This window comes from Mobula birostris, chromosome 25, assembly GCF_030028105.1.
Source record: "Mobula birostris isolate sMobBir1 chromosome 25, sMobBir1.hap1, whole genome shotgun sequence".
Taxonomy (NCBI): domain Eukaryota; kingdom Metazoa; phylum Chordata; class Chondrichthyes; order Myliobatiformes; family Myliobatidae; genus Mobula; species Mobula birostris.
Genome location: NC_092394.1, coordinates 10,620,198 through 10,647,830, shown reverse-complemented (window position 1 = coordinate 10,647,830; position 27,633 = coordinate 10,620,198). Strand labels below are relative to the sequence as shown.

General features: G+C 46.6%; 2 protein-coding genes across 13 annotated transcripts in view; one reads left to right on the top strand and one right to left on the bottom strand.

The window, feature by feature from the left end:
• The window catches only part of LOC140187559 (multidrug and toxin extrusion protein 1-like), a 69,010-nt gene extending 48,433 nt beyond the window's left edge, over positions 1-20,577 (top strand). For 4 of the 8 annotated variants that reach the window (XM_072242969.1, XM_072242966.1, XM_072242965.1 and 1 more), the window contains 8 exons: positions 6,114-6,181; positions 8,197-8,305; positions 9,108-9,183; positions 9,277-9,346; positions 10,496-10,628; positions 12,081-12,175; positions 13,784-13,865; positions 17,172-20,576. In XM_072242969.1, coding sequence (XP_072099070.1) covers positions 6,114-6,181; positions 8,197-8,305; positions 9,108-9,183; positions 9,277-9,346; positions 10,496-10,628; positions 12,081-12,175; positions 13,784-13,865; positions 17,172-17,410 — 872 coding nt within the window. In that variant the 3' untranslated portion in view covers positions 17,411-20,576. Of the gene's footprint in view, positions 1-6,113; positions 6,182-8,196; positions 8,306-9,107; positions 9,184-9,276; positions 9,347-10,495; positions 10,629-12,080; positions 12,176-13,783; positions 13,866-17,171 lie in introns of all 8 variants that reach the window. The other 4 variants (XM_072242967.1, XM_072242968.1, XM_072242973.1 and 1 more) reach the window with 4 other exon arrangements.
• The window catches only part of LOC140187558 (multidrug and toxin extrusion protein 1-like), a 40,656-nt gene continuing 32,866 nt past the window's right edge, over positions 19,844-27,633 (bottom strand). For 3 of the 5 annotated variants that reach the window (XM_072242963.1, XM_072242960.1, XM_072242964.1), the window contains 2 exons: positions 24,848-24,932; positions 19,844-21,059 (listed from right to left, as the gene is read on the bottom strand). In XM_072242963.1, the coding sequence (XP_072099064.1) occupies positions 20,869-21,059; positions 24,848-24,932 (276 nt within the window). In that variant the 3' untranslated portion in view covers positions 19,844-20,868. The remainder of the gene's footprint in view (positions 21,060-24,847; positions 24,933-27,633) is intronic. The other 2 variants (XM_072242961.1, XM_072242962.1) reach the window with 1 other exon arrangement.

Genomic DNA, 27,633 nt, shown 5'->3' with positions numbered 1-27,633 from the left:
CAAATAACCACGTGTCACAACACCAGTGTGCAGAGGAGCCCCTCTGAACACACAACACACTGAACCTTGGAGTGGATGGGCTACAGTAGCAGAAGACCACGAACATGCACTCAGTGGCCACTTCATTTGGTACCTCCTGTAATAAAGTCGCCATTGAGTGAATATTTTAAAAAAATGAATAGTGCAAAATAGCAAGGTTGCATTCATGGACCATTTAGAAATCTGATGGCAGGGGTAAGAAGATATTTCTAAGATGTTGAGTGTGGGTTTTCAGGTACCTGTACCTCCTCCCTGATGTCCACACATGCAATCCCTGACTAGCTCAATGGATTCAACTTCTTCCCAAGCCTCAATGCCAGGAAGCTGTGTAGCTCAGGTTGAAAACTGGTCTACAGGTTTAAAGCTGATCGACTCAGGTTGACCTGTCATCAGTTGCTGCTGGGAGCAGCCAGTTCCCCCCTTGATAGGGAGTGCTACCTCAGTGGTGAGACCTCACTTGGGAGTTCTGGTCAGCTGGTTGTAGGAAGGATTTACGGAGAGTGGGTGGATGTGGGAATGACTTGCTTAGGAGGTCACTCAGGTAAATAGCATGGATGCAGGAGAGGGGAAGGTGGTGGTAGACGGGGGGTGCGGGTGGTGAGATGAAGAGGTGTAGAAAGCCGTTTATTCAGGACAAAAATGCCAATAAAAAATCAAGGACCAACATTATTTGCCTGTACATTTGCATGTATTGGAAATATTGCAGGGAATGGAGGGTTATGAATCATGTACAGCCAGAAGAGAATTGGTTGAATTTGGCATTGTGTTTGGTACATACATAATGGGCTGAAGGGCCTTTTCCACGTTCTATGTGTGAACTGACGTCAATGAGTGTTGAATGAGCCCCCTCCCCTCCCTGACCCATATTATGTCCCTACACCATTGTCAAAGATAACTTTATTCACTATAAACATTCACATGTGTTAGGGATTTGCCGTGGTATGTTGGTGTGACGTGGAACAAAGAACTTTTTTAAATTATGAAGAATTATATTAAAAACACTTGGAGGCTGGAGTACAGATCTGGAATAAAATGTACATAAATACATAAATACCAGCATGCATTGACAATGTAAACAGCATAATGAAGGGTGGTTTAAAGTCTTTACGGTGCAGTGACTGAGGTAGTAGATAGAGGGGGATGGGGGGCTAACTAGAATGGCTGACCAGATTAACTGGGGTAAGAAACTTACAAGATGGCGTGAAATTTTTTGTTTTGCGGTAGCAGGACAGAGCAATACATAAAACATACTTTAAATTGCAATAATAAATCTTGAATCTTGAACACTGTTCCCACCTTCTGTCTGGTTAACAGGAGTTATCACTCGTAGGGTCAGGATGTAGGATCAACTTTATTTGCCATCTACAGTAGTTTACACGTACTGTGTGGTGTGTCGCTGCGACATGCAACAAAAACAGCAACATTCAACAATTATACAGAGTAAACAATTATGTAAAAAATAAAGTTAGAGGTTAAAGTACAGATGTGGAATAAATACATTAATAAAAGCATGTGTTTACAATATAAACAGCATTATACAAATGATTTAAAGTGTTTACAGTACAGTGACAGAGATAATAAATAGAAGGGCACTTGAGGCCAACTCGAATGTTGATCAGATTAACTGCCTGGGGGAAGAAACTTTTAATATGGTGTGAAGCTTTTGTTTTAATAGTCCTACAACGCTTTCCAGAAGAGAGCTTTTGGAAAAGGCAGAGTCCCAATGGGCTGAAGTAGATTTAAGATAAATCCCCAAATCAAGCAGCATCTGAAGATGTAAACACAGGTCCAGGAAAGCCTAATGGCTGTGGAGACTGATGGTCTGGAAACCTTCCAGAGGTAACTTGAGAGGAAAGGCAGACCCCTCCCCTCTGGCACATCATAAATTTATGCAGCTGTTCGTTGAAATCTCGTGCCATAACATCAAGGGTAAGGTCTCAGACTGAAGACATCTCCCAGAGCAGCTGAAGTTGATCAATACAGGAAGAGGGAAATAGTTGAATCTCAAATTGAATTGAAGCAAAAGGTGATCAAAGATTGTTTGGCCCATAAATCTCAGAGTCAGAGCAGGTTGTATCAGGGGTCAGGAGAGTATCACTGGGGTCTCTCTCCCTCACACCAGGGACGTGGGAGTCAGAGCAGGTTGGAACAGGAGTCAGGAGAGAATCACTGGGGTCTCTCTCCTTCATATCCAGGACATACTCCAGAAGAGCTGTACCTGCAGAGCCCTCAGCATTGTCCTGGACCCCTCCTATCCATCCCACAATCTCTTTGACCTCCGACCGTCAGGCAGAAAGTACCCCAGTATAAGAACAAGGACTGTGAGGCTGGGTAAAGCTTCTTTCCCCAGGCTGCGAGATATCTCAACACCCTGCCCACCCAGTACACATTACTTATGACAGCGCCAGTAGCATTATACTGTGGTATATGTTGTATATCCACTTTTTATCAATTTGTACACCTACAGAATATTTCTATTATCTGTTAATATTGTTAATATTATTTTACTGTAGGTTAAATATGTGATTTATGGGCTGTGTTTTGCAGCTTAGGCCTAGAGCAATGTCGTTTCGTTTAGCAGTATATACAAGGGGCAATTGATAAGTTTGTGGCCTAAAGTAGAAGGAGTCAATTTTAGAAAACCTAGTACGTTTATTTTTCAACATTGTCCCCTCCTACATTTACACACTTAGTCCAGCGGTCGTGGAGTTATACAGCTCTCGTTACATGCATGTGCAGTTCAACTCTTTGTGTGATTATGCAGAAAGTTAATAACTCATCCCCTACCTTAGGCCACAAACTTATCAATCACCCCTGCTATGGACCGCTTTCTGGAGGTCCAAGGCGCCGACTTCTACAAGGAAGGGATCTGTATGCTCCATGACCGCTGGACTAAGTGTGTACATGTAGGAGGGGACCATGTTGAAAAATAAATGTCTAGGTTTTCTAAAATTGACTCCTTCTACCTTAGGCCACAAACTCATCAGTTACCCCTCGTATGTGTCGGTTGAATGACAATAAAACTAAACTTAAACATTTCAGACCAGTGCCCATAACCAGAGCCAGGTACATCAGAGGCTTTTAAGGGATGTTTGGATAGATGCATGGAGGTAAGGAAGATGGAGGGATTAGTGTTTGAGTGTTTTTGGTTTGCCACAACACTGTGGGCCGAATGGCCTGTTCCTGAGCTGAAAAGTGAATGTCAACAATTCTGCAGATGCTGAAAATCCGAAATAAGCATAGAAAATTTGGGAAAGACTCTTGTGGGTCTGTCGGCTTCTGTGGAAAAAGAAACGGTGTTAATGTTTCAGCTTGGACTCTGCTACTCTCTCCATAGACGCTGAATGCCTCCAGCATTTTGTTATTGTGTTTGTCAGTGATTGCCCCATCTAGTTATTATTGCTCCTCGATGAGCCAACTGACCAGATTGTGCTCCTAGTCTTATGGACTCTTTGTCCAGTTACCTTTTGAACTTTTCCGTGGGAACATTGGTCCGTGCAGGAACACATTCCAGGCTGCAGCAACTGGCTCTGAACATCCACTCTCCTTTTCAGCTCCTCCCACCCCACCTCTCATCTGAAGGCTTGTTAACCAATCAGCTGTGTTTGGTCTCTCTATAAATATCCAGAAAGCCCTCCAATGGTTTCAGATTCCAGCTCCTTTCCACACACTGATGTCTACGTTTAGAATTCTGCAGAGATAAGTTGTACACAGAGTCTGTAATTTCTCCTGTCCCAGTTGTTGAGACTCCAGCTGGTCTCATTTACCAGTGTAGGGGCCCTGGCCAATTTCAGAATCAGAATCCAGTTATTATCACTGACTCTTGCCGTCAGATTTGTTGTTTCATGGCAGCAGTCCAGTGTAAGACAACAAAATTACCATGTTACAACATAATTAATAAAGAGTGCACAGGGAGAACAATGAGGGAGTGTTGAGCAATCGATGGCGGAGGGGAAGAAACTGTTCCTAAAGCGTTGAGTGTTGGCTTTCAAGCTCCTGTTCCTTCTCACTGATGGTAGTAATGAGAAGAAGGCAGGTTCTGGATGGTGAGGGTCCTTAATGATGGATGCTGCATTCTTGATGCACTATAGTCTGAAGGAGTCCTCAGTGGTGGGGAGGGTAGTGTCCTCGGTGGGGGGGGGGTGTAGTGTCCTCGGTGGTGGGGTGTAGTGAACACGGTGGGGGGGGTGGGGTGTAGTGTCCTCGGTGGTGGGGTGGGTAGTGTCCTCGGTGGGGTGGGGTGTAGTGTCCTCGGTGGGGGCGTGTAGTGAACACGGTGGGGGGGTGGGGTGTAGTGTCCTCGGTGGGGAGAGTAGTGTCCTCAGTGGTTGGGGGGGGGTAGTGTCCTCGGTGGGGGGGTGTAGTGAACACGGTGGGGGGGTGGGGTGTAGTGTCCTCGGTGATGGGGAGGGTAGTGCCCATGATGAAGCTGGTTGAGTCTGAAATGTCTGCCTGCATTGTTTGCTTCCATAGGTGCTGCCTGACCTGCTGAGTTCTTCTAGGCTCACAGGGGCTCCCAGCCTAGGGTCCACGGACCCCTTGTCTAATGGTATTGGCCATTGGCATAAAACGGTTGATAACCCGTCTCTAGGGTTTTGATTATTGTTTAAGATTTCAGCATCAGCATCATTTTTTTTCATATATTTGGTTGCCATCTAACCATCATAAACACTCATGCCCTTCACTACTGCTGACCAGGACGAGAGTGTGTCCCCTATCAACGTGAAGTGCAGTTACTCACCCACCTTTGACTCTGACTTTGGTTCCCCACCGTGTCATGCAAACCCTGACTTGGAAATATACTGCTACTTGTTCATTGTTGCTGGGCCTAAATCTTGAACCTCCCATCCCATCAATACCTTCACCAGGGGGACTCCAGCTGTTCAAGAAGATGGCCCACCACCATCTTCACAAGACCAAGCAGAGATGCAATTTTCATCAACAAAAGGAATGAAGAAAATGAAAATATTTGCCAGCATGATAGTACACAGTATTGCCGGGTTGGAGGGTAGGATATGCAGTAACTCACAGACAGTTTACGAGTTGGGCATTTGTATCTGCCATTATTTTCATTTCTTTGTGCCCTTAGCTAGCCAGTCTCTACTCTGAGGGTCTGGAGATCAATCGACCTGTACCATGGGTCAGAAATGCTGGGCTTGTGAGCCAATATTTTCTATGTATCAGGAGTATATTCGTTACTCCCATGTTGGTTCGGGTGTGCTGGTCAGAGACGCCAGAGGTTCCCCTGGAACAGTGTTCAGGACTCTCGGGGGACAACACAAGTTCCAAACGTTCCTGCAGTTGGTTCTCCAGTTGCATTCCATGCTGGACCCCCAGCGGGATCTAGTGCGAGAGCTCAGAAACCCAGTGTTTTCACAGAACCTATTGCTCGGAAATCTGCCCATTGAACCCACACCGGGTCCCTCACTGGAAAGTCCAGTGAGTCAGTGTATCGGAATGGAGAAAAACAGTTCCAGGGGCGAAGGGTAAAAACTTTTTACCGTTACATTGATACATTTTAATTAATGTATCTACTTTAAGTTCTTTTAAAACATCTTCTAATCTTTTTGTGTCTTTTTTTACTTCATAAAGAAGGTATTATCAAGATTGAATTTAATAGATGTTTGGCATTCAACCTCTGACTCTTTTGACAGCAGCAGGTCATGAGGCCGGGACTTAACCAGGGGTCAGGGTGGGTGGGGTCGGGGCCAAACAGCTGTCAGACTGTGTTTGGGGTGGGGCTAATCACTCATCAAGTAAAGCATGGGAGGGGCTTAGCCATCTGCCAGGGCAAGTTTTGGGGGAGTTTGACCACTGTAGTTCTGTAACTTCTAATGCTTAACAAGAATTTGTTCTGAGGATGTCAGAGAGAGGGAGACCTCCCCCCCAGTAGGATGCCCGAACTGTATCAGAAGAGACCCAGACATAGATCACTGGCTCCTCTGCAGGCGATAACGAGAACTGTACCCAGGGGAAAACAGTTTCAAGACACCTTGCTGACTTCAGAGCGGACAGCATTACGCCCTGAGTATTAAACCCCAGCAGAGCCTGACTGTGTTATTTCCCATTCACAGGACTGGTTAGTGAAGCCGAACTCGGAGCACAGTCCGTTATTTACCAGGTGCTAACGGCAGCATACATGGTAAGGCTGGCATCGTCCCGTATGTGTCTGTAGATACACAGACAAAGCATTCTTATTTTCATCTAAAACAGCTGCAGCTTTCAGAGCATGGTACTTGAGACTGTAATCCCCTGCCTTTAAAACCAGCTGTCAGTATCGTATAGTATTGGTTTGAAGACACATATACTGAGATACAGAGAAAAAATTTTCACGTACCATCCACACTGATCGTTCAATAGATAATCAGAATCAGGTTTAATATCATCGGCTTATGTCGTGACTGTTTTTAACTTTGCGGCAGCAGTACATTGCAATAATAGAGGGAAAACCTGTGAATTACAGTATGAATCTATATAAGTTAAATAAAATAAATCGTGCAAAAAAAAACTGAAATAAGAAAGTTGTGAGGTAGTGTTCATGGGTTCACTGTCCACTCAGAAATCGAATGGCAGAGAGGAAGCTGAGTGTGTGCCTTCGAGATCCTGTACCTCCTTCCTGATGGTAGCAATGAGAAGAGGGCATGTCGCGGATGGTGATGGTCCTTAATGATGTACACTGCCTCTCTGAGGCACCACTCCTTGAAGATGTCTTGGATACAATGGAGGCTAGTGTCCATGATGGAGCTGACTAAGATTTCTGCAGCTTATTTCGATCCTGTGCAGTAGCCCCCTGCCCACCCATACATCGAGGTACAAAAATGAAGACAGAAGGCAGAATATAGTGTTACATCTAAAGAGAAGGTGCTGTACAGGGAAACAAATAATAACTTATTTATAGAGCACTTTCCATACAGACAATGTAGTTACAAGTGCTTTATAATGGGATAAAGTGCAAACATAGTTAAAATCAACGTTAAATTAATAGGTTTGAGCCAGCATTTAAAAGTGTAATCTGAGTCTGCATCCCTTATAGTTGTAGGTATTGAATTCCACAGTTTAGGAGCATAGTTCAGAAAAGCTGAGCTGAGGGCGATTGTTTAAATTTAAGAGAGCAGCGGTAGAAGACCCGAGAGCTCAAGCAGGGTTTTAAAAGGAAGGTGGACCTGTGATGTACTCCGATCTGAGACCGTTGGGAGTGCAAGGTATAAATAAAATGCGTGGTTCATGGCGAGGTTGATTGGGAGATCAGGAGTTCATCCTTCAGTGTACGGGAGGCCCATTCCGGAGATGAACATTGAACACGGAACACTACAGCACAGTACAGGCCCTTCAGCCCATGATGCTGTGTCGGCATTTTAACCTACTCCACGATCACTCTAACCTTTCCATCCTACACTGGTAATAGCATTATGCGATTGTGCCTATCTTCCTTACTGCTTATTACACCGCAGGCATGCTTAGGGCAGCAATGAAGGTCCTCCATCTCTGTTTGTCCATACACAGATATAGAAGGATTCTTCATTCAGTAACGCCATCCCTCTCAGATGCAGGATTCTTCGTTGCTGTTTCTGTAACAATTTTACTTTACCAGTCAGGGTTGTTAGCCCTGAGCTAAACCCCTGGACCTGAAGGACCACTCTTAGTCTGGCCTCTACCCTTTGACCTGTTTGGCCTGGGTGACCCTGCCAAGAGCCAAAGCGTAAAGCCCTGACTCCAGCCGACATAGCTCTCTGCGTCCCTGAGGCATGCAAGGCTTCAAACCACGGCAAGGTTGTGGTCCTGTTGGAGGATCGTGCCCATCTACCGGGTCATGGCCCCTGCACTGTACTGGTCTGGCTGCACTGCACTTTCTCTGTAACTGTAACTGTATCTGCATTCTGTCTACCTTTCATATAAGCTCAATGCAATCGTGTGTGGAATGATCTGCCCGGGATGGCATGCGTTCAAGAGCTTGTCGCCGTAAATCCATTCATAATCAGCAGGTTACCTGATCTTGCTCATGCTTTCCTTCGTTATAACAGCAGCATGCTGCTTCGGCACCTCCCGAGCTTGTGAAGGGCGCTATATAAATGCAAGCCTTCACTCTGCAGTGGGCAGCAAAATTAATAAGCGAAAGACAAACGGGTGGAAGTGTTGTCGTTGCTTCTTGCCCTACAGATCCCCCTAGGGAGCAGCGTGGCTGCCAGCGTCCTTGTGGGTAACGCCCTGGGAGCGAGGGATGCAGAGAAGGCCCAGAACTCGGCCACAGTCGCCCTGTGCTTCATAGGTGAGCCCTCAGGCTGCGTTGCGTCAGAGCTGCACGGTGGTTACTCACAAGCACGAGAAGATCTGCAGACGCTTGAAGTCCAGAGCGGTGCACACAAAGTCCTGAGGAACTCAAGTAGCATCCATGGAAAAGAGTGAACAGTTGACGTTTCGGGCCGAGACCCTTCTGCTGGACTGAGAGGGAAGGAGGAAGGTGCCTTAATTAATTATTTTTTCCTTTTTTTTCCTTTCTCTGTCCCTCTCACAATAACTCCTTGCCTGCTCTCCATCTTCCTCTGGTGCTCCCCTCCCCCTTTCTTTCTCCCTAGGCCTCCCGCCCCATGATCCTCTCCCTTCTCCAGCCTTGTATCCCTTTTGCCAATCACCTTCCCAGCTCTTAGATCCACCCCTCCCCCTCCTGTCATCTTCTATCATTTCGGATCTCCCCTTCCCCCTCCCACTTTCAAATCTCTTACTATCTCTTCTTTCAGTTAGTCCTAACGAAGGGTGTCGGCCCAAAACTTCGACTGTACCACCTCCCATGGATGCTGTCTGGCCTGCTGCGTTCCATCAGCATTTTGTGTGTGTTGCTTGAATTTCCAGCGTTGAGTAGCTGCCACATGATTGACTGCTTAAATATTTGCAGTAATGAACCTAAAAAAAAGTGGTCACTGAGCATAGGATCACATTGTACATATAATTGGTAGCTTCAAACTTTAAACAGTAACAACACTTCAGTAAAGTAGAACTTTGCTAACTCAAAATCGCAAGAAGAATACTGCCAAAATGCTCAGTAACAATCTGTTTTGTGTCGATTCCATCAGGGTGCTGTTCTCTGCTGATTTCCACTATTCTTGGAGCAGCTCGAAGTGTGCTGGGTTATGTGTTAACCGCTGACAAGTTAGTGAGAGCAAGTTTTCAAACTTCACATTTGAGTGAATGTCTCTAGCCTGTCCAGACATCCTCTGACACTTTCCCCTCTCTTTTCTGCAGAGAGATCGTTCAGTTGGTTGCCAATGTGGACCCAATAATTGCCACTTTCCACTGGTTTGAAGCCATTGCCGTGAGTATTTCAGCACAGCTGTTTGAGAAATGGAAGGAACAAATTTATAGAAAGTAACAGTGCGGGGGCGGGGGGAGAGCACAATAGTTTGTGTTGAACTGGAAATACAGTAGGAGAATGAATTGCTCCTCCCTGCCAGAACGTGTCTGTCATAATTTCACTGGAGCTGTGATTTGCAACAGTACGAATTTAATTCCTGCAACGGTGGACACACTTCTGTCCCATTAACCCTTGCATCAGCCAATGAAAGTAATACCTGTCAGCTCTTCACATCTTCTTTCATGAATGAGATGACTATTGTATCATCCTGTGCTCTTATCAAGAAGGGAGGGGATGTTTCTATGACCCATTCACTGGCTCCAATAAAGAGTCTGGGTTAACTCTAACCCTGGCATGTGTTTTTTCTCTAATGACTGACAAAAGGTCTACAGTAATAAATGAAAACAACAGGAATCCGCAGCAAGCGGCCCACGTCCGCAGTAAATGAGCTGCTTGCTACAAAAAGAGAATGCCCTGGTAGTTAAAATGACTGCTAACTGTAAGTGCTCAGAAAGAAAGGAGTTGAATCGGGTTTGCATTGTATTGGAGCAGTCTGATCTGAAGTGAAGAAGCTTTTTGGGTTGAGCAGTGTCAGCCTCTGTCCAGCTGCCGTGACTCGCTGTGCTGCCTTCCTCTTCGGACATGCGAGCCTTTCTTTGATGTAAGTCAGTGCAGTGCCTTGGTCTTTGTAACTGAGCTGTCTGTGCTGGAGGAACTCAACAGGTCAGGCAGCATCTATGGAGAAGACCTAGTCTCAGGACAAGACCTTTCATCAGGACCAGAAAGGAAGGCAGAAGAAGATGGGGGACGGGAGGGAGCACGAGCTCGAAGGTGATAGGTGAGGCCAAGTGGGTGGAGGAGGAGGAATGAAGTAAGAAACCAGGAGGTCATAGGTGGAGAAGATAAAGGGGTAGAGAAGAAAGAACCTGATAGAAGAGGAGCGTGGGAGAAAGGGAAGGAGATGGGGCACCAGAGGAAGGTGATAGGCAGGTGAAAAGAGGGGAACCGGAGTGGGGAATTGAAGAAGAGGGAAGGGGGAGGGTGAAATATTCCTGGGTGGGAACACCTTTGAGAGGCAATGACCCGGTACTGTGCCTGTTCTGCCTGCAGACTGTGAGCGGTGGAGTACTGAGGGGAGCGGGAAAGCAGAAGATTGGAGCCATCGGCAACTTGGTGGGCTTCTATTCCATCGGCTTTCCCCTTGGGATCACACTAATGCTTGCTGCACATCTCGGTGTCATGGGTAGGAACTAATCTAACACCTGTATCCGTTGTAGAGTCATAGAACATAGAACAGTAGGGCAAAGGAAGAAATCATTAGGCCCACTGTATTTGTGCTGACCATCACACAGTCTAACTCATCCCATCTGCCTGCATGTGGTCTACAAGTGCCTCCTAAACATATAGAGTCATACAGCAGAGAAACAGGCCCTTCAGCCCATCTAGTCCATGCTGACCTGCACCAGGACCATAGCCCGCCATGCCTCTACCATCCATGTACCTATCTGAACATCTCTTAAGTGTTGAAATCAAGCTCGCATGCACCACTTGCACTGGCAGCTTGTTCCACACTCTCATGACCCTGTGAGAGAAGAAGTTTCCCCCTCATGTTCCCCTTAAGCTTTTCACCTTTCACCTTCAACCCATAACCTCTAGTTGTAATCCCACCCAACCTCAGTGGAAAAAGCCTGTCTGTATTTACCCACCTATATCCCACATAATTTTGTTTGCCTCCATCAAAGCTCCCCTCATTCCTCTACATTTCATGAAATGAAGTCAATAGACAATAAACAATAGACAATAGGTGCAGGAGTAGGCCATTCGGCCCTTCGAGCCAGCACCACCATTCACTGTGATCATGGCTGATCATCCACAATCAGTTTCCAGTTCCTGCCTTATCCCCATAACCTTTGATTATGTCCTAACCTATTCATTCTTTCCTTATAACTCAGGTCCCCCAGTCCCGGTAATGTCCTTGTAAATTTTCTCTGTACTCTTTCGACCTTATTCACATGATGATTCACACCATCCGGAGGGAGTGCACGTTACTCACTGGGTAAGGTTCTCAGCCCGGGAGCTCCGAGTTCAGAAGTCGAAATTGATGTGCAAGGCAGTGCGAGGGAGTGTCGCGCTGTTAGAGGGGCTGAAGTCAGGGGGTCTAAACTAATCCGTTCCCAAGAACGAGGGAGCTGTTCCCCTATGGCACAGCCAACACCGATCACTCAACATATCTCATCCGGCCACCGGCTTCTCTGGGATCTTGCTGCGCACAAAGTGTTTACCTGAGCATCTCCACTACAACAGGCACTGCCCTACAGACATGAGAGGAAACCACGTTGGCATGTGCTGGAAGGGATGCAAATCCCTTTCTGCTTAAGCAGATGGTTAGGGTATCCCTGGAGTGGCTGGTGGTGAGACTTTAGAGTAATAGAGCCGGACACAGGCCCTTTGGCCCATTCAGTCCATGCCAGCCTGTTACTCTGCCTGATCCCACCAGCCTGTAGTTCTGCACGTGGCAGCCTGCATCACTTCCCTGGCTTGCAGAGGAGGGAGGTCTTGTATCATGGGTACAAGTTAGTTCCCACATAATGTCGCCGTGGTGGCAGGGCCAGTCTGGAGCTGGACTGTTGATCACAGGGAGTTCCCAACCCAGCAGACGGGCCTCTGTGTTCACTGCACTGTTCTGGCTTTGCAGGTCTTTGGTCTGGGTTCTTTGTCTGTGTGGTGGTGCAAGCTGCTTTCTTCCTGGTCGTGATCTACAAAATGAACTGGAGGAAGGCCTCTGAACAGGTAGCCACCCCTCCCCGAGATTGGCCGCTGCACCCTTGACAGCTCTGTGCATGGCTCTCTCTGTTCTCGTTGTCTGTCCTGATGCAATGCTCCTGCTACTACACCCCGAATGGAGGGGAGCTGGGGGGGGGGCAATACCTGGCCACCCCATCCCACTTGTCCCCTCCCCTGCAAACTTACCTGGTTCAAAACTTCATGCGCTAAATCACAGCAATGAGCTTTCTCTAGACTGCTTAAACTGTTGTTACATAGAACAGTACAGCACAGGCACAGGCCATTTGGCCCATGGCATCTGTGCTGTACATGATGCCAAATTAAACTAAAATTTTTAGACATTCGTTAGTCTTGCGAGGCCATGGATCTGCGCCTGGGAAGTCTTCACTCTCCAGGGCGCAGGCCTGGGCAAGGTTGTATGGAAGACCAGCAGTTGCCCATGCTGCAAGTCTCCCCTCTCCACGACACCAATGTTCAAGGGAAGGGCATTAGGAACCATTTAGCTTGGCACCAGAGTCATTGCAGAGCAATGTGTGATTAAGTGCCTTGTTCAAGGACACAACACGTTCCCTTGGCTGGGGCTCGAACTCACGACCTTCAGGTAGCTAGTCCAATGCCTTAACCATTTGGCCACGTGCCCACACTAAACTAAAATAACATACAGAAAATACTGGAGGAAGCCAGCAAGTTGGGCAGCATCTACACAGAGGAATAAAGATTCGATGCTTTGGGCCAAGACCTGATGAAGACGTGATGAAAGATCTCAGCCCAGAACCTCGACTGTTTATTCCTCTCCGTAGATGCTGCCTGACCTGCTGAGTTCCTCCAGCACTTTGTGTGCATTATTCTGGATCTCCAGGATCTCTTATCCTGGATTTGCAGAATCTCTTGTGTTGAAAATTAAACTAATCCCTTTCACCTGCACGTGATCCATATCTCTCCAATCACTACCTACTCATGTGTCTGTCTAAAAGCCTCTTAATCTCCAATATACTGTCTGCTTCCACTGTCACCTCAGAGGGCGAGCTCCAGACACCCACTACTCTGTGTTTAAAATAAATCTTTCCCCCTGGCCTCAAAATGCATGCCCGCTAGTATTTAATATTGCTATCCTGGGAAAAAGATTCTTACTCTCTGCGCTGTCTACTTTATAAACTTATCTCCAGTCATCACTCTGCTTCTGATGCACCAGAGAAGGAAGTCCAAGTTTGTCCAGCTTCTCCTTACAGCTCATACCCTCCAATCCAGGCACCACCCTGGTGAACCTCTTCTGCACCCCCTCCAGAGTGTCCACTCTATAAGTCATGTTCTCTGTATTTATTTATTATTATTATTTGGTTTATCCTCTTTTCCACATTGATTGCTTTGTGTTTAGTTTTTCATTGATTCTACTGTATTTCTTTTTTCTGCGTTGAATGCCTGCATGAAAATTAATCTCAGGATATTATAGGCTGCTATACGTATGTATACTTTCATAATAAGCTTACTTTGAACCGTTTGCCTTCAACTCTATGAGCAATATAACACCTGCATTATCTGACGGCAGATGGATCTTTCCTTTGCACAGAAACCTTGTTCTTCTCTTCTAATGAAGCTTTTCTGTTCCCCTTGAAGGCAATGATCAACGCCGGTATGAAGGTAAATGTGGACACTACCTACAGCTCCAGTAACAGCCAGGCAAACGAAAATCCAACAGGTACCATGAATTTAATCATTTACCCTCTGAAAAGTGATTTCCTGAGCCCATAAAGATTAGTTCTATTTGTCACCTGAAATTGAAACGTTGAAACACACAGTGAAATGTGTCGATTTGCATCAATGACCAACACGGTCCAAGGATTGTGCTGGGGGCAGCCCACAAGTATCGCCAAGCTTAGACGCCAGCACAGATTGCTCACAACTCACTAACCCCAACCTTTCTTCCAAACATTCGTCCGATAAGTGTTTCCTCTGCACATTCTTTGGAATGTAGGAGGAAACCCACGCAGTCACGGGGAGACGTTACAAACTGCTTACAGACAGTGACGGGAATTGAACCGAGGTCATTGGGACTTTAATAGTGTTATGCTAACCACTACACTACCGTGCCACCCCTAACAATTTTCTGGTAAGAGGCAATGCAAAAAAATAGCAGGGTAGATTGTTGTATCTCTTACTCAACAAATAGGAGTGGAGTGCCCTGCAGCCCATCAGATCTCCCCTGTCACTCAATATGTTCCACACATAAATATTGCTGGTGAACGCAGCAGGCCAGGCAGCATCTCTAGGAAGAGGTACAGTCGTCGTTTCGGGCCGAGATCCTTCGACAGGACTCAATATGTTCCATTCTGATCTGCATCTTTACTTCTGTGCCAGCTCTCCATAGTCTTTGAATTGATGATCTTTCTAAAATGTATCTACCTTCAATCCAGAAAAGTGTGAAGTGATAGATTTTGGAAGGTTGAACATGAAGACTGAGTACAAAATTAACGGCAGGACTCTTATGTGAAGGAACAGAGGGATCTTGAAGTCCTCATCCATAGACCTCTCAAAGTTGCCGTGCAATTTGATAGGGTGGTTAAGAAGGTGTATGGTGTGTTAGCCTTCATTAGTCAGGAAACTGAGTTCCAGAGCAACAAGGTAATGTTGCATCTCTATAAAACCCTGTTTAGGCTGCATTTGGAGTATCGTGTTATAGGAAGGATGTGGAAGCTCTAGAGAAGGCCCAGAGGAGATTTACCAGCATGCTACCTGGATTACTGAGCACATCTTATGAGAAAAGGTTGAGCTAGCTAGGGAGCGGAGGAGCAGGAAAGGTCACTTAATTGAGGCATACAAGTGATAAGAGGCATACATTGAGTGGACAGCCAGGGACATTTTTCGAGGATGGAAATGGCTAATATGAAGGGGCATTATTTTAGGATGATTGGAGGTAAGAATAGGGGGTTGTCAGAGGTACGTTTTTTACACAGAGTGGTGCCAGGGTGGTGGTAGAGGCTGATACTTTAGGGGCATTTAAGAGACACTTCAAAAGGCAGAGGATGAAAGGAGAATGGAGGGTTATGGAGGAGGGAAGGGTTGGATTGATTTTGGACTAGGTTAATAATTTGGCACATCATTATGGGCTGAAGTGCCTGTACCGTGCACTATGTTCTATCACTGCCAGTGATGCTCTGGGTAGGGAATTACAGAGATTCACTGATCTCTGCAGGTGGAGCTTCCTACGCACCTTGGGTTCACCCAACTCACCTGGAGATATATCATCATAACTAGGTATAAATCATGAACCACCCTTCCCAGCAGAACTATCAGGCCACCTTCACCGGACAGGACACAATGGTATCAGAAGGCAGCTCACCTCACCTTCGCTGGGGCAAAAACGGGTTTCAGGGCTAAATGCTGGTAATGCAGTGATCAACAATAGGGCAGTTAAAGTTGCCTGGGGACGTTGCTGACTTTGACCACACCTTCTCCATTTCCCGGACACCCGCACTCACCCATCTTCCTGCCACCTTAACAGGGATAGAGTTCCTCTAGTCCTTACCTGCCATTGCATGAGCCTCCACATCCAACACATCACTCTCCACAACTTCCGCCATCTCCAAAGGGATCCTACCACCAAACACATCCTTACCTCCCCTTGCCCCCACTCTCTGTTTTACGCAGGGATTGCTCCCTCCATTCTTCCCTCCAACTGATCTCCCTCCCTGCACCGATCCCTGCAAGTGGCCAAGGTGCTACACCTGCCCATTCACCTCCTCCCTCACCTCTGTTCAGGGCCCCAGATAGACCGTACAGGTGAGACAACTCTTAACCTGAGAATCTGTCGGGGTCATCTATTGTGTCCAGTGCTCCTGATGTGGCTTTCTCTACTTTGGTGAAACCCTTTGAAAATTGGAGCACCGCTTTGAGCATCTGCCAAAAGCAGAATTCCCGATGACCAGACATCTTAATTCTGATTCCTTTTCCTGTTCCAGCCTGTCGGTCCATGACCTCCTCTTGTGCCAAGTTGAGGCCACCCTCAGGGTGGAGGAGCAACACCTAATATTCCATCTGGGGAGCCTCCAACCTGATGGCATGAACATCAATTTCCCCTCCAGGAAAATGTTTTTCCTCCCCTGTTTCCCATCCCGGTCTCGTTCCTCTTCTCACCTGATAATCACCTCCCCCTGGTGCCCATTCTCCTTCCCTTACTCCTATGGTCCGCTCTTCTCTCCTATCAGATTTCTTCTTCTCCAGCCCTTTACCTTTCCTACCCACGTGGCTTTATCTATCACCTTTTTATTCTAAAATCTTCCCCCTTCTTTTCTAGTCCTGAAGAACGGTCTTGGCCTGAAATGTCAACTGTTTGTTCATTTCTATAGATGCTGCCTGACCTGCTAAGTTCCTTCAGCATTTACTGTGTATTATTGGGAAGTTAAAGTTGCCTACTAACACTCTGGATGGGATCTCTTTCCACAAGAATTGCTGGGGAGAATAAAAATGGGAATAGTGTAAAAATGAAAATAATTAGTGTTACAAGTTAGGCAACATGGAGAGGGAGTAGATATTGTATGTAACAAATCCACATTCAGTCAGGTCTGTTTGTATAATCTCCTCTGGACACGTCCAAATGATTTCCCCTTAGGTCACATTTCATCGAGTTTACCTCCCCCCCCCCCACCCCCAGACATGTGTGACCCAATTAGATAGGCCAGTGGGTTGCTTAGAGATGGTCAAGTTCCCTCATGGTATTTTTGGACATTATTGCCACTGGTGACTGTGGAGGCCAGGTCATTGGGTATATTTAAGGCGGATGTTGAAAGGTTCTTGATTAGTCAGGGCGGCAAACATTACGGGGAGAAGGCAGGGGAATGGGGTTGACAGGGATAATAACTCAACCACAATGGAGCAGACCTCAATGGCCTAATATTGTTCCTATGTCTTTGGTGGTTCGTGCAGACTTGGTGAGCCAAAGGGACTGTTTCCATGCTGTTTCTCTGTATGAGTTTATAAAGAGTTTCAATCTGGCTTTCCTTTATAGAGGCATGGACAGAGAATGCGTCTGTCATTGTGCTGTCCAACCTTAATCAAGTGGAGAACAATGTTGACACTGAGCAGCTCAGGGAAGAAACCTCTGCACTGGAAACTGGAGTTACCATTGTGGGTGAAATCCTGTCCACGAAACAACTCATCCTTCGCCGGGGACTGGCCTTCATCTCGGGACCTGTAATCCTGATCATCGGGGTGGTGATACAGATAACAGTGGCCAAGGGCACGTAATCCCTCAGTGAACCTGCCAGAGGGAAGCGGGGATGCTGAGGTGGAGGAGTGCTGTGCGAGTTTCCAGCTGTTTCAAACTCTTCTGGAGTAGAGCATCTCTTTCAGTACACAGGGACTTGATGCACAATCCAAAGATCTTCAAATCCCTAGCCAAAGGAGCAATCAAGCTTCTGGTAATCGGTGATTAGTTTAATGTTGTCATATGTACTGAGATGCAGTGAAAACCTTTTGTTTGCGTGTCACCCTGACAGATCATTCCATATATTCATGTATTACAATGGGAAAAACAATATCAGAATGCAATTACAGAGCAATTGCAGGGCAGGGAGACGAGAGACATGATGACGTAGATGGAGAGAGCAAAAGCTGATCATTATCGATGGACCGTTCAGGCGTCTGATAACAGTGGGGATAAACAGTTCCTGAGCCTGGTGGTGTGTGTTTTCAAGCTTTTGTATCTTCTGCACAAGGGAAGGTGGGAAAAAGAGGGAATGACTGGGGTGGGAGGGGTTGTTGGTTACGTTGGCTGCTTTCCTGAGGCAGCACAAGGTGCAGATGGCCACGGGGGGGAGGGAGGCTGTTTTTCAACATAGACTGCACCTCTCTGCCGTTTCTTGCCATCTTGAGCAGAGTAATTTGCTGTCAAGCACCTAAGTTGCCTCGGCATGGAAGGCTATGGGCAAAGTGCTGGAAGATGGGATTAGTAGGGATGGGTTCCCTCGGTAGGCATGTTCACGGTGGGCTGAACGGCCTGTTTCCGAGCTATGTGTGTCTCTATGACTCTGTCTGCAACTTGAATAAACTGAAGTTACCCTCACTTTCTTTAGATTGGCTGTACCTGATATTGAGTGAAGGACTTGTAGATGCCAAAGACATCTATATTTTGTTTATATTAGATATATTAAGGATCTTGAACCCTGCTGCACCCTACTTTAGTTCTGTACTATCAGAGAGAGGTGAAATTCTACTGCTAAATGAACACTTTTGCCACATACTATATGATGCATTCCTTACCCGCTAACCAGCAGCTAATATGTTGCGTTGAGGATTATACAGTGTGGCACATTTTATTCTGCAGCTGAGATGGAGCTCTTTTGAGCTTGCTCTTTGAGAGGTGAGGTGAGACAGGAATTTTGACTGATTTGGGAGCAGTAGACAATAAAGTTAGATGGCTTTGAAATGGTTGGTAGCACTTTGAATCCTCTGGGGCAGAGGAAGCCCATCTGATTCTAGAAGATGCTTTGCAGTTCAGTAGGATGTTCCCAATATAGGTGACATGCCACCTGCCAATCCCCAGGGCACAAAGGAGGTCATGTGATTGGAAAGGGTGAAGGCATGAAAGGCACACCTTCCTAATCATGGACAAGACCTGGTACTTGGATTCCCATTATAAGGCATAAATTTTTTTTTTTAACTGCCCTTTTATCTTAATTGAATGGAGCCTTGGAAACTACATTGCCTCTTTTTTTAAAAAAACAGCTGCATGGACCAACCAATGCTCAGAGCAGAAAAGTTTTACACCCCTGAAAACTGCAGGGCACTTCTAATGTTTTTATTTGAAATATGCATGCTATGAATACTTAAGAGTGAAAATTGAAAAATCGTGTACTTTTGATCACTTACCAAAAATGTCCGAATCTAGCACTTTCACATCAAGCAAACACAAACTACAACTCATCCAGATTATTGATATAGATGACAAACAAAAGCGGACTCAGCACCGAACCTTGAGGCACACCATTAGTCACAGGCCTCCGGTCTGAGAGGCAACCATCTACTACCACTCTCTGTCTTCTCCCACAAAGCCAATGTCTCATCCAGTTTACTACCTGGACCAGCCTCCTAGGCAGGACTTGCTAAAGTCCATGCAGATGATGTCCACACCTTTCCTTCAACGTTCCTCATAATGTGCTCAAGAAACTCTGGGATAGACATGACCTGTGAGATGACAATGTGGTGAACTGGATGAGCAAATTTGCAGGTGACACCAAAACTGGAGGTATAGTGGATGGTGAGGTGACTATCAAAGCTTGCAGCAGAATCTGGACCATCTAGGAAAATGTTCGCTTGGAGACCACCAAGATGGAATCTGAGGTGCATTTCTCCTAACTACCAACATCTGGTTTAATTGATGAGCATAAGAACAGAGGAGCAGGAGCAGGGCAACCTGACCCCTCAAGCCAGTCCCACCATTCAATATGATCATGGCTGATCTATTCCAAGCCCCGTGTGAACAGGGATTTCCAAACCGGGGTTCACAGACCCTTTGCTTAATGGCATAAACAAGTTTGGGAACCCCTAGTTTAGAAAGAGAGTGGAAATTGGTACTAAACAAGATCCATAACTAATTTACAGTAGAGAGTTTGCAATTGATTTGTAGTTGCTTTGAACTAATCTATATGAATGGAATTGAAATTCCTAGCCACTGGTTAATATTATAGAAAACATTATTTCCAGCAATGCTTGCTGCTCATTGTGAAAGCTGTTAATGTTTTGGCTTGAAAATGTTTTTCTTCTAATCAACCACCCCACTGTCAATGTTTTTCAGTAGTGAACAGTACAAAGACTTGACCACCCTTCAAAGAATGTTCACTAGAGATATAGAATACTATCTCAGTAGAATTCTACTTTGTTTTACTTAATAATTTAATTGTAATGGTGAAATAACAGTTTGGAAATATAAATCTGTTGTTTTATACTATTTAGATAAATTAGTACATATAGTATATTCTTATTTAGCATTTATCCATGAAGCCTTTGTACAATAAACCCATGCTGTGGACGTTTTTATTGAGGGTTTCGCCAAGGTTAATAAGTGGGCTGATTTATATTACCTCAGCCACATGAGAAGACATTAACATTTACCAATCTTGTGGTATAATTACCGATTCAAATCTCTTTCCAAGCTATGAACTACATACACAGGTGAGATGGTTTTTTTCAATTCTCCAGCATTTCCTCATGTTGTAGTGGAAGCACGATGTGAGTTTCCTCCGGGTGCTCTGGTTTCTTCCCACATTTCAAAGACGTACGGGTCAGTCAAAGACCTCCCTCACCTGATTGACTGCACACTGTCTGAAAACAATCCTTTCCTGGACGTTGCGTTAACCCCCGCCTTGCCACAACTTCCACAAAGGCTTGCAATCAGGTTCGATGGTTTCCAAGAACTCAACGTAGAACAATTTCTGTCGGAGATCTGGAGAGTAACCAGCTCACAGTATTCAGCACTGATTAGCAGGCAGCTGTTCCTTCGCAGTAAGGACACTGCAGCTTTGTACACTAGAAAAACACCTTGAAGCACGGCAGCCTTCTGAAATAGGGCAAAATATAAAGTGGACTCAAACGTTCATGGTTCTTCTCTTCATTTCAAACTAGGCTTGGTTTCAGGGAATGGAGCCCGTATAAGCAGCAGCTGTACCGCGAGCTATGTCTTTTTGTCTGATACATCGGTGAGATTCCTACAGCTCAGTGAAGTGTACAGCAATCCCGACTGCCAGGGTCACCAGTGCACCGAGTACGAGGAGTCCCCGGCGGACGATCAGCTGAGCAGGCGACAAGATGTCCTCCGATAGGCTTCCCCCCACCACCAGAGGGCTGCCCACTGGCTGAGCTGTCTCTTCGGAACTCTGCAATAACCCTGAGGTGTCACCTTCCATGAGGAACAAATAGTTTTGTTAGTCCTGGACCTTAACAGCATACTAGACTGACGACATAAACACCACAGCAACAAAAGCAGGAGGGAGGATAAGTATCCTGCAGTGACTCCCCTCCACCATCGACAGAGCACAAGTCAGGGGTACAACATACGAGCTGAGTTCCAACAACACTCAGGAGATGGGACGTTACGTTGAAGTTGTATAAGACGTTACTGAGGCCTGATTTGGAGTACTGGGTTCAGTTTTGGTCACCTACCGACAGAAAGATGTAAATAAGGTTGAAACAGTCCAGGGAAAACTTACAAGGATGTTGCCGAGTGTGGAGGGCCTGAGTTATAAGGAAAGGTTGAATAGGTTAGGACTTTTTCCCTTGAAAAGCGCAAGATCGAGGGGAGATTTGACAGAGGTATGCAAAACTATGGGGGTTATAGAGAGGGTAAATGCAAGCAGGCTTTTTCCACTTGGGTGGGACTACAACTGGAGGTCATGGGTGGAAGGTGAAAGGTTAAAGGAAAAATGAGTGGAAACTTGTACACTCAGGGGGTTGTGAGAGTATGGAATGAACTGCCAGCACAAGTGGTGCATGCAAGCTCGATTTCGATGTTTAAGAGAAGTTAGGTACATGGATGGTAGGGGTATGGAGGGCTATGATCCCAGTGCAGGTCGATGGGAGTAGGCAGTTTAAATAATTTGGCACACACTAGATGGGCCGGAGGGCCCGCTTCTGTGCTATACTTTTCTGTGACTCTAATAACATTCAAGAAACTTGATGCCATCCCGGACAGAGCATCCTGTTTGACTGATACCCCACCTGCACCCACCTTAAAAATTCACACCCTCCAGCAGCAGACATTGACTGCCGTGTATACCGGCAGGAGAGCAGCACAACACACGCAAAGCGTGGAGGAACTCAGCAGGTCGGGCAGTATCTGTGCAGAGGAAGAAGCAGTCGATGTTTTGGGTTTCTGTCCTGTTTTCACCAGGACTGCAGCAAATCCTTCATCAGAGCAGTGCAGTCACTAACCAAGGCTACTCCAGAACAGCATTCAAACCCACAGTCCCTCCTGCCCCTCTGGCCCCTCTGGCATCAGATTTCAGAATGATCCATGAATCTATGAACACTGCCTCACTATTCCTCGTTTGCATTATTTATTGAAACTTACAGTAATTGTTTATGTCTTGCACTATACTACTGCCACAAAACCACAAATTCCACAACACACTGCAGCTCTATAAAACTCCAGCGAGACCTCTTTTATTCAGCGTTGACCATGGGTATTGCATCCCACACAAGCCTGGGCAGTACAATATGGAGAGCAAGCTGTTGCCCATGCAGCAGCCTCGCGCCCCCCTCCTCGCAAATGATGAACCCTAAGGGACAGCAGGCGCTGGGCATGTCGCAGCGTTGAACTGAACATGGGACTGCCTTAGGGACTCCAGCTCCAGATTTTTCCCTCGGGGTTTACTCCTGAAGCCTTCCCCTGTGAGTGGATATAGCTGCAAGGGAGCGGAGGTTTGTTTCAGATTTTTCCTTCTCTTGGGTGAGCTAATGAGCCCCATCTGCCTGAAGCGACTGATTTTAAGGTGCCAGTAACCTGCCTTTGCTCCTTCTCCTGTCTGTAGAAATGGTTCTGCCCGGTTTAGTAGCTAAGCCACATATGAAGGCCAGGAGCTGGACTTGTTTGTCAAAGGCTATTTGAAACATACACCACTGGGAGCATTTCCTCATTACCACCCCTGGCTAATTCTGCTCCTATGTCTTATGGTCTCATAACAACCTTAAGAACCACACTTGTAATATTGTGTTCAATTCTAGACACCTCATTATAGGAAGGATGTGGAAGCTTTAGAGAAGGTGCAGAGGAGATTTACCCGGATGTGGCCTGGATCAGTGAACGTGCCTTAAGAGGATGGGTTAGTGGGTTTATAAGAGTCAATGAATTTGGAGCCAGAGGCCAAGTTCAACACCAAGGTAAAGACAGCAAGCGTCCTCCCCGAAGGACAATATCAACAAGCTGAGTGCTATGATTATCCATTGTCAGTATTACCAAGACTAGATTTTTAAAAATAAATAAAATTGGGATTTATTTCATTGGAGATTTAAGATCAGTCTGTCAGAGAGTGAACCCACAGAAAGCACCTGGCCCAGCTGTGTCCTTGGAACCTGCACAAAATGGCTGGCAGGTGTATTTGTAGATGTTGTTAACCTCACCCTGCTTCAATCAGAGCTTCCTACCTTTTTTTTTAAAGAAAGCCACTATCATCCCATTACAAAAGATAAACAAATATGCTAATAGTGTTGGTTTATTGTGTTGGGTACATGGCCAAGTGGATAAGGCGTTCGTCTAGTGATTTGAAGGTCACTAGTTCGAGCCTCAGCTGTGGCAGTGTGTTTGTGTCCTTGAGCAAGGCACTTAACCACACATTGCTCTAGTCTGTGCGAGGAGTGGTGCCCCACACAGACGTCCAAACTGCGCCTTGTAAGGCATGAAAATGCCCGACGCAGGCCTCTCATAGTCTGAGTCGACGTTCCCCCGTTGGTTTATTATTGTCACATGTACTGAGGTACAGAGAAAAGCTTTTAATTTTCTTGCTACCCAGACAGATCATGCCTTACATTTATTTATCTATTAATTGAGACACAGTGCAGAATAGGCTTTTCTGGCCCTTCGAGCTGTGCCGCCTAGCAACCCCGAGCCTAATCATGGGGCAACTTACAATGAGCAACTGACCTGCCAACCGGCATGCCTTTAGACTGTGGGAGGAAACCAGAGCACCCAGAGGAAACCCCCGTAGTCACGGGGAGAACATACAAACTCTTTACAGATAGAGGCAGGAATATAGAACTATACAAAAGACTTAGGCACACTTAAAAGAAATTCTGTAAAGTGAAGATGCTTTCAAAAATAATAAAATGAAAAGTTTCTATATATCAAAAAAGTATATGAAGAAAAGTAAACATTAAAAAAAACTAAATCAGATCAATATTTGGTGTGACCACCTTTTGCCTTTAAACTGCGTCAATTCTCTTAGGTACACTGTTGAGCAGTTTTATAAGAAAATCGGCTGGTGGGTTGTTCCAAGCATCTTGGAGAACTTGCCACAGTTCTTCTGCAGACTCTGGCTGTCTCGCTTGCTCCTGTCTGTCAAGGTAATCCCAGACAGCCTCGATGATGTTGAGAGCAGGGCTCTGTGGAGGCCCCACCATCTGGAACCATATAAAAAAAATCTAGGGTGCCCCAGACTTTTGCACAGTACACAGAGGTAGTAAAAAATAAAGCAGAGTGCAGACAAACACAAACAGAAGAGATTCTGCAGATGCTGGAAAGCTTGAGCAACACACACACAGTGCTGGAGGAACTCAGCAGGTCAGGCAGCATCTATGGAGGGGATCAACTGTTGATATTTCGAACTGAGACCCTTCAGCAAGGCTTTGTTTGTTTCCCTGCTTAGATGCTGTATTTTGGGTATGATGCAGAATGTAGTGTTGTACTTACAGAGAAAATGCAGTGCAGGTAGGTAAGGGAGATGAAGAGTTCATCTTTAGTGTACAAGAGAACTGTTTGAGAGTCTGGTAACAGTGGCACAGAAGCTGTGGAGGTAACTACCCTCAGACCTGTATATCTTCTGCCTGATCAGAGAAGGGAGAAGAGAGAATGGCCAGGATGGGAAGGGTCCTTGATTATGCTCGCTGTTTTCCTGAGGCACTGTGAAGCTGCGACAGAGTTGGTGGAGGGGAGATTGGTTTTCACGAGTGGACTGATGTAAGTGGACAGTTTACCTGTGACACCACTGTCTGCAGTGGTGTGTAGTTCAGCTGCCATGTCGGGTCCCAACCTCGCCCGCAGTCCCGTTCGCTCTTGAGCCTGACAGAAGGGCAACCAGAGAAGAGTCAAGTAATCTGTCAGCAGCTCGCTGAGCACAGCCACGTTGTCTCCAGCGCAAGGAGGGAGGGATCACCCAAACATGTGTTATTAGCTTATCAACAGGCCAACACTCGCTGCCCCTCCAGGTTAACCGGCCTCACCTAGATCCCCAGCAAGCTTCCCAGCCGACCCTCCCACACCTGCTTCTGCCCCGTCCAACAACCCCAGTCGCACCTCTAGCTCCACCCCCACCCTCAAAGACAACGTTGTGCCCCTGTCCACACCCTTGCCCCATCGTCCTACACTCAGGAACGCCCTCTCAGACAACCGCCCCACCCTAGGCCCCAGCTCCAGTTTTGTCCATAATCTGGCCACACCCTCCTATACCCTGTCCTCTAACGTCTTGACACCCACCCTTGTCCACACCAAGCTCCACCCTCCTTCACCTTGTTCCACCCTGGCCACACCCAGGCCCCTCTCTGATCTACAATGACACAACCTCATAAATTCCTGCCCTATTCCTGTCCTCCAGCACCCTGGTCCCACACCCATACACACTAGGCCCTTCCCATCTATACAGTACCCTCTTTCTATAGCAAACCCACCCTCCTGCACTCTGACCCAGCCCTTGCCCCCCTACACCATAGTCCCACCCACAACTACATCCCATGCTGCTTGGTACAGCCAACACCCTCACAACCGCTCCTGGCCCTGCATCTGCTGACATCCCTGGCCTCTGCCCCACACACAGTCGCCCTTCCTATCGAACAGGTACCAGGGTCACATTGGTCTAGGTGTCAGGCAGCTAACCACAGGATAAGGCCAGGTCTATCCCAGTACGGTCTCTAGAGTCAACTGTGTAGCCTTGAAATGCAAACGCGCACAGCTGTTAGACCCCAGGGTGGGGGAGTACTAAACCCCACCCTGAGAACCCTGCACTCCCCCAGTTCCAGCCTCATGCACGACTCTTAATCCCTCTTCCGCGAGCTTCCCCGGCCATCGGGGGGAGGCACAGGAGCTTGAAGACAAACTCTCAAGATTTTAGGGACAGCTTCTTCTCCTCCACCATCAGAATTCTGAATGGACAATGAACCCACCATTGAGAACTCACCTTCCTATTTTTTGTTCTCTTTGTGAACTAATTAAATTATATATTCATAATTAATATTATTAATAATTTATTTGTCATATGTCAGTGATACTAAACCTGACTCTGATTCTCATGCTTTGGAGTTCCCGATGTAAACCTGATCTCTTCCCTCACCCTCTCTCCAAATGCTCTTTAAACTGCCTCTATCTCCCTGACCATGTTCTTTCCTATCACCTAACTCCTAAAGGGGCCTGAGATCGCACTGAACCAATGAATTACTCCTGTGATGATTTATTACACTACAATTCTCCTGAAATCGCTGGACCCTCCTGCTTCAGCTGATTAAATATTCCCACGTTTCATTGCTCCACTGTAGTAGCCTTGCCTTCAAAGTCAAAGCCAAAGTAACTTTATTAACAAACTATGTAAATGTCACCATATACTACCCTGAGATTCATTTTCTTGCAGGCATTTACAGGAAAATAAAGTGATTCAATAGAATTTATGGATAAACTATGCATATGTGGGCAAACAACAGGAATTCTGCAGATGCTGGAAATTCAAGCAACACACATAAAAGTTGCTGGTGAATGCAGCAGGCCAGGCAGCATCTCTAGGAAGAGGTGCAGTCGATGTTTCAGGCCGAGACCCTTCGTCAGGACTAACTGAAGGAAGAGTGAGTAAGGGATTTGAAAGTTGGAGGGGGAGGGGGAGATCCAAAATGATAGGAGAAGACAGGAGGGGGAGGGATAGAGCCAAGAGCTGGACAGGTGATTGGCAAAAGGGGATACGAGAGGATCATGGGACAGGAGGTCCGGGAAGAAAGACATGGGGGGGGGGGACCCAGAGGATGGGCAAGAGGTATATTCAGAGGGACAGAGGGAGAAAAAGGAGAGTGAGAGAAAGAATGTGTGCATAAAAATGAGTAACAGATGGGGTACGAGGGGGAGGTGGGGCCTTAGCCTCCACTATCCTCCACTATCAACTCTGCTCTTAAACGCATCTTCTCCATTTCACGTACATCTGCTCTCACTCCATCCTCTCACCACCCCACTAGGAATAGGGTTCCCCTGGTCCTCACCTACCACCCCACCAACCTCCGGGTCCAACATATTATTGTCCGTAACTTCCGCCACCTCCAATGGGATCTCACCACTAAGCACATCTTTCCTTCCCCCCCCCCTGCATTCCGCAGGGATCGCTCCCTACACAACCCCCTTGTCCATTCGTCCCCCCCATCCCTCCCCACTGATCTCCCTCCTGGCACTTATCCGTGTAAGCGGAACAAGTGCTACACATGCCCTTACACTTCCTCCCTTACCACCATTCAGGGCCCCAAACAGTCCTTCCAGGTGAGGCAACACTTCACCTGTGAGTCGACTGGGGTGATATACTGCGTCCGGTGCTCCCGATGTGGCCTTTTATATATTGGCGAGACCCGACGCAGACTGGGAGACCGCTTTGCTGAACATCTACGCTCTGTCCGCCAGAGAAAGCAGGATCTCCCAGTGGCCACACATTTTAATTCCACATCCCATTCCCATTCTGACATGTCCATCCATGGCCTCCTCTACTGTAAAGATGAAGCCACACTCAGGTTGGAGGAACAAC